The 7,562-nt window shown below is 37.3% G+C and overlaps 1 protein-coding gene across 1 annotated transcript; it reads left to right on the forward strand.

Annotated features, from left to right (window-relative positions):
• Window positions 1-1,871: 1,871 nt before the first annotated feature.
• LOC119817758 (peroxiredoxin-2-like) lies at window positions 1,872-2,472 on the forward strand. Its single transcript, XM_038335163.1, is given in 2 exon segments — window positions 1,872-2,093; window positions 2,095-2,472. Coding segments are annotated over 2 exon segments (597 nt in total). The 5' UTR covers window positions 1,872-1,874.
• Window positions 2,473-7,562: the final 5,090 nt, after the last annotated feature.

Raw genomic sequence — 7,562 nt, forward strand, 5'->3', positions numbered from 1 at the left:
AAGACTTTTTACCGTACATCAATGAATCACATTAAGAAATTTGTCAAAATGAAAATCAATTCATATAAACTTTGAAAACTTATTTAGAAGCATCCATATATTAAAACATACCACACAGTTAATTTCAAGTCTTCTGGGATTTCTAGCTGACTCCACAAAACTTGAATCTGTAACCACCATGCTAGCCATGTCATTAACAATGCAAATGTCTGGCAAAAGTCCCTGACTGAAAGGATAGGACTAATGCTTTTTGAGATGTGTTGAAAAAAAAAAAAAAAAACAGCTTAAAGTTTAAAAATGAAATGGAATGTTTTATGCACACATCCATGAAAGTACTCTATCCAGTCTTAAATGCACACCTATATCCATCTTTCTTTCCTAGAGGAATGATAGAGAAAAATTTTACAATAAGATATTCAATGAAATCTTGCCAACAAAGCCAAACAAAACTGGTGTAAGTGTTGTGCTACCTGAGGTATTTCTCCTCTAGATCTTATTTAGAATTTTTCACAGGTTTACAGCTATGGCTTTTAAATTTTTTCTTTTATATCCAATAACCTTTTGTACCTGAGCTCAAATTTTTATCATTTTATTTGGGGGGATTTTAATTCATAACTTGTTTAGGTAATATAAATCTCCCTCCTATGAAATGCCTGTGCAATAATCCTTCTATGTTTTGGGGTACTTTCAACCATGTTTACTTGATATCCTATAATGAGACAGTGCATACCATTCTAGTACCAGTGTAAATCACTGCCTGGAACACTGCACATTGTGAATTCTATCATTTTTAGGGTTTGGTCTTGAGAAGGAGAGGTTTTGCAAAGGGTCTGAGAGACTGTGAACATAACTTTTGAGGATTTCTGAGAAACTGAGTTCCACCTTATCATAATTAAACTGGTTCAGTTAATCATTGTGACCAACCTAGTGTAGTTGGTTAAGGTTAGAGGTTATTAAATATATTAAATATCACCCTAGGCACATGGCATGCATCATAACAGTGAGCTTTACATAAAGTTGTGAAATGCTTGGTGGGGCAGCTTAGAGTTTTAAATGTAACAGGATTCTTAGAGATGCTTGCCTTCCGTGTTTGAAAGATTAGGCTATTATTGTTATATACTCATAAAATTAGTTACACTTTCCTGATCAATTAACAGAATGTTTCTCAAAATTCAGGAATCACAACTTAATTAAATTTAGTTTAATTTTAATAAGACATAATTGTATCATTTCTCCCTTCCCCCTTCTCCCTCTCACCCATTTCCTATACCTGCTCATCCCCTCCCAAGTCTATTGCATCATTTACTTTAATGTTATCATTATATATGTGCATGAATGTGCAGGTAGCTAAATAAAGCCTCTGAGTACGTTTCTTGTTACTTCTATGTTTGTGATTTAGGGGTGACCATTTGGAATTGGATAACCAAAGAGGATCTTATCCCTGTAAGAGACAAATTCTCCCTTTCTCAGAGTTAGTTGCCAGTGGTTCTTTTCTGAGCAGGACATTATTAAATTTGCCCTGCCAAGAAACCATCTCTGTGAGTGTTGTGTTCACTTCTTGTTTAGGCAGCTCTATTGAGGTATCATGGGTGTAGTTTCTCTCTGTTTTCTTGGAGACAATCTCCAAGCAGACTTCCTCACAGGTGCTTTTGCTTTCTTTTCTGTGATGTTCCATGAGGCTTATATGCTGGAGTTTGCTGTATTACCTGGATCTGAGCAACCCATGATCAGTTTTTCAGTATGTTTTGACAAGTCGTGCTGTTTTGTGATGGCCTCCAACTGCTATAAAGAAAAGTTTCCGGGCTCTGAGATCTCTGGTTTCTGTGTCCTGTCGTGTGTGGTCGTCCGCGTGTCGGGATCTTGCCCACGCAGTCATGGTATCCCGCAACGCATGCATCGGAAAGCCCGCCCCTGATTTCACGGCCACCATGGTGGTGAATTGCGCCTTCAAGGAAGTCAAGCTTTTGGACTACAGAGGGAAGTGCGTGGTCCTCTTTTTCTACCTGCTGGTCTTCACTTTCGTGAGCCCCATGGAGATCATCGCTTTTAGCAACCACGCTGAGGACTTTCAAAAGCTGGGTTGTAAGGTGCTCGGGAGTGTCTGTGGACTCTCAGTTCACCCACCTGGTATGGATCAACACTCCATGGAAGGAGGGAGGCTTAGGCCCCCTGAACATCCCCCTGCTTGCTAATGTGACTAGAAGCTTGTCCCAGAAATATGAAGTGTTAAAAGCTGATGAGGGCATTGCTTACAGGGGCCTCTTTATCATCGATGCCAATGGTGTCCTGCGTCAGAACACAGTCAATTACCTACCGGTGATATGCTCTGTAGATGAGGCTCTTCGCCTAGTCCAGGCCTTTCAGTATACAGATGAGCACGGGGAAGTCTGTCCTGCTGGCTGGAAGCCCGGCAGTGACACCGTCAAACCCAATGTGGATGACAGCAAGGAATACTTCTCCAAACACAACTAAGATGGCTAAACATCAGTGATCCTGAGTTCTTGGATCTCGCCCCACCTGGATATCCCGTGCTGGCCCAGAAAAGACTAGATCTCCCTCCAGGGTCTGTGTAGGGGCTGGAGGCTGGACCAAGGTTTTCTCATTCCCCACCTGGAATCTGGTGAATAGTGACCCCCTGCCCTGAACCCATCCAGCTGGGTACAGGTCTATAAGAAACCAATAAAGTATTAGGGACAATGGAGAGAGAGAGAGAGAGAGAGAGAGAGAGAGAGAGAGAGAGAGAGAGAGAGAGAGAGAGAGAGAGAGAGAGAGAGAGAGAGAGAGAGAGAAGTTTCCTTGATAAGGAGTAAAAGCTATGCCTACTTATGTTCATAAGGATATGTATTTAGAATGTGGCTAGGCATTCTGCTGGTTTAGTAAAGTTGATATAGAGGTATTCTCTAAGAGCATAATGTCACTAGCTGGAGGAAGTTGGGGAGGTTTCACGTCTCAGACATGATTTCTCTCCTGTAAAGTGGCCTTACATCCAATTAGATCGCTGTTGTCTACTGCTGAGTAATAAATGTCAGTACTCCACTGTGGTTGTTTAAATAAGAATGCCTCCAACAGGTTCCTATAATGTGGCCTGGTTAGAAGAAGTGCATGGGGTGGGGCAGGTGTCAGTTTGAGGTTTCAAATGCCCACCAGGCTCATATTCTCTCTTTCTCTCTCTCCCTCTGCTTAATATCAAGATGTAGCTCCCCACTATTTCTTTGGCACCACACTTGTCTGCTATGATGCCCCCTGCCATGTTGACTATGAACTAGCCATCTAAAACTATAGACAAGCCTCATTTTAAAAGTGCTCTTTTATTAAGGTTGTCTTGGTCGTGTTGCCTCTTCACAGCAATAAAAGAGTGACTACAACATACATGATGGTCAGTCTTGTGGCACACCAGGACCCCAGCTCAGTAGGGTTATTGGTTCTTCCTGCCCTTGGCAGCTTGTATAGTACCTTCTGGGACTATGAAATCTAATCTATAAGAAAGACTCCTTCAGGTCATCTCTAACTCAGATTCAGGGGAAACACATATTTTGATACTTTAAGACCCTGGGTCCATATTGCAAAATTGCTTTCATGAATTTTTTGCATGAATTCACACTTGATTGGCATACCCTCACCAACACTGGGTATTAGAAAATAAATTTCTGAGGATTAAAGATTAAATATAATGAAAATATAACCATAAGTCTTTAATCCATCAGGGATTTATTTTGGTATAAAACATGATGTAGGAATGCATTTTATTAGACTCTTATTCCACTGGCATTTATGGATTAATCCACTTGGTCACCCGGCTTATTTAAAATGTGAGTTTGAGGTTCTTTAAAGAAGTAATTATGCCTTCACAGCTGCACTTCCGTTACTCGTGTGCCTGTCTGGCTCTACGATCACTGATTTTACTATACGCCTTTATTAACAGAGTTTATAAACATTTTAGTGATTGTGAGGGAGAACTCGCTCCATTATTTGTTGTATATTCATATGTGTACACCCAAAATTGTTTAGGCTTATTTTCCAAGCTTAATTAAGGGAAAAACATGGTTAAGGATGACATTGTGCTTTTGCATCTGAGGAAGGGTGCGAACTTTCATTTTTATATTCTCTAGCAGAATTCATCAGTCAAAGAACTAAAATGTTTATCTTGGTGAACATTTTGGAATTTGCCTTCTCATGCTATTGTAAAAACTCTACATTTTGTAAAATTTTGTGGCTGGACAAAAGATTTCTCTCTTCTTCACTGTCAATCCACTTATGCTAAACACACTGTTAAAATCAAATAGGGGTTTAGGTAGGTTTTTGGGATTTGTAAAGTAGAAAACCATATCATTAGTAATGGATGTTTGAATTTCCCTTTTGTCTGAAAATTTGTGTGTTTTTCCTGAAAATACTACAAGTTTCAGAGTAAAGTTTTAAAAAATAATAGTCCCAAAGATGGATTTTGTCTTGTTCCCATGTTAAATGGAAACATCCTTAGTGTTGCACTGTTTGATAAAAGGCTTATAGCAGCCCTAAGGACATTTTACAAGGGAGTATTCAGGCTATTTCCCATTTTTCTGCTATTTTTATTGTTTCCAAAATTCTTCCAGATTTTCACAAGGTTTAATTAGCTTTGGATGTCTATATATTTAGTGTAATAGGAATTTCTACTTTGCAATGATGAGTTTTCAATTTAGGAATTATTGTCAAATATTAAATTTATTGGTATAATTATATAATCTTTCTTTTGTTTATATAATAACATGACACATTAAAATCACAGATAACACAGAATTAGATACCTTTGCATCTTTCATTTCTTATTTAAAAATTTTTAATTAATTAATTTGTTTTTTTGAGACAGGGTTTCTCTCTAGCTTTGGGGCCTGTCTTGGAACTAGCTCTTGTAGACCCGGCTGGCCTCTACCTCACAGAGATCTGCATCTGTTCCTCTCTAGTGCTGGGCTTAAAGATTGTGCCAACAACTCATGGCTTATTTATTTATTTTTTTAAAAACATCTTTTCTCATTGCACATACCAATCCCTCCTCTCCTCCTGCTCCCTCTACCTTCCTTTCCACCTCCACCCCTTACACTCCTCAGAGAGGGTAAGATTTCCCATGGGGAGTCAACAAATTCTAGCACATATCTTTGAGGCTGGACTAAGATCCTTGCTACAGCATCTAGGTTGGACAATGTATTTTTCCAAAGAGAATGGGCTCCAAAATACCAGTTCAATCAATAGGAATATATTTTGGTCACAGTGCCAGTGACCCCACAGACTCCTCCAGAATTGTAACTATCACCCACATTCAGAAGGCCTAGTTTGGTCTGGACTTACCCCCTCTGTCAGTCCAGAAACTAGCTCAGGTCAGCTGTTACAGTGGATATCCCCATCATGGTCTTGAGCCCTTCACTCATTTTTTCAGTCTTCCCTCTGCTAGACTGGACTTTCGGAGCTCAGTCCAGTGCTTCACTGTGGATCTCTGCATCGTCTTTCATCAGATGCTAGATGAAGGTTCTATGATGGGAGGGCAGAAGGAGAGGAGGAGGAAAGAAGCAGAGGGGAGAGGAAAATACCTTTGCATTTTAATTTATTGATGAGACTATATGTTTACAGTTTTTAGAAGGTATTTATATGTGAGATTGCTTTGCAATTTTTTTATATAATATATATTTTGTACCAATTTATATGAATTATACCAGGGAAATTAAACATAAAATAATATCTTACAACATTTCTTGTTTAATATTTTGTTTGAAACTTATCAGTAGAGAAGAAACCATTGATATATGGGGAAAGCTTTGGTAATATGATGCTTATGAAACATTTATTTGGGAAGTGTAAGGAAAGACAATTCATTTGAAATGTTTTCCATCTTTACTTCTATTATAAGAATTATGGAGCAAAATCATTAGACATTAAAAACAAAAGACAAGTAAAATTCAAGGGAAAATATAACTGAGACTTCTCTAGTGTATTCTAATGATATAATTATCATGACATCACAATTGTCTACATATTGTAATACGTACATTAGTTACAGGGGGTATGCAAACCTAATACTTAGTATATATAAAGTTCTTGAACTTTACATTTCAAACCTGTGATGAAAGGACATCCAAAATATTTCAATTAAAGGTTTTCAGAGACATGTATGTAAGTAATATTGTTCTTAAATTATAACCTAGAAACATGTTTTGATAGTTCACTATTAAAAACAAAAGAAAGTTTGGAATGTAGTTCAATAGCAGAGTTTGTTAGCACACACAGGCCATGAACTTGATCTCAACACCAGAAAAAGATAAAAAGAAAGGAAGGTGGAGAAAAGAAAAGGAAAAAAACATAGAAAGAGGGAGAGAAATTAATGAGAGAAAGTATATAAAAGTGGTAAGCTTGCTGTTTATTGTTAACCATTTTTGAAGATAAGCATTATTTGTCTTTCTTATTGCCTATAAAATATTGTATCTGAGTACACTGAAGAGAAAAATACAAAGCCTTCAGTCATACTGAGTCATACTGAGTGCAAACATATATTTTTATAATGCATGAAGTGTCAGATTTTTTAAAAAAAATCTAGAATTATATAAAGAAGACAAAAATTATAATAATATCAAGGTAAGAAGATGATCTGAAAACCACAGGGAAAAGATTTTTTTAAATGACTATTGGAAAAATACACTTTGTTACACTTTGTATAAATTTTTCTTTATATTTTATTGAAGCTATTTTTTGGTTTTTGCTTGTTTTTTTTATCTCTATCAATATATTAAAATAATATGATTGGGGTTTTGATTTATTTTGTGTTTAATCTTCTGTCCTGGAAGACTCTTCTAATACTTAAAAAATATATAGATTTTCTTTTTGGTCTCCATAGCAGAAATCATATTGGAATACTTCATCTTTTGAGAGGATAAAGTGCATCCTATTCAGTCTATATGCCTAGAATCTCTGACAGACATTTCAGTAAAGCAAGAAATTTGTAGGACTGTCCCACAAGTACTGATAAAGTTCCTCAGTTGCTTTCCTTTGCTTTCTTCAGAATGTATGGCAGAACCTCTGTGAAGCAGAAATCTCAAAGGACTATCCTACCTTGTCTTGGCTAAGCTCAACAGTCTGTACAACATACTGTCAAGTAGACCAACCAACAGCAATTTCTTGCCCAAATGCATTGCTTTGCAATAATGAAAGCAAACTCCATATGGATTTTCTTCAATGCCCACTATCATTTTATGAAGGAAACTGGTTCTGCCAGTATCAGATATGTTTTTCATTGTTGTGGTTTGTTCGTTTTGTTTTGTTTTTGACACAGGGTTTCTCTGTAGCTTTGGAACCTGTCCTGGAACTAGCTGTTGTAGGTCAGGCAGGTCTTGAACTCACAGAAATCTGCCTGCCTCTGCTTCCAGAGTGCTGGGATGAAAGGCAGCCCTGTTATCAAAAGATGGGATGTCAAAATTCAGGAGGTTTTCCCCTATCATGCATTATTTTTAGTTCTATTTTACAAATACATTTTTTCTTTGTTTCCATTTTAAAGCTAAGGCATTCCTTAAGTTAATAGGTTGGTTTAATTTGCCAGTCTAGTT

The sequence above is a fragment of the Arvicola amphibius genome, chromosome 6 (genome assembly GCF_903992535.2).
Source record: "Arvicola amphibius chromosome 6, mArvAmp1.2, whole genome shotgun sequence".
Classification (NCBI taxonomy): domain Eukaryota; kingdom Metazoa; phylum Chordata; class Mammalia; order Rodentia; family Cricetidae; genus Arvicola; species Arvicola amphibius.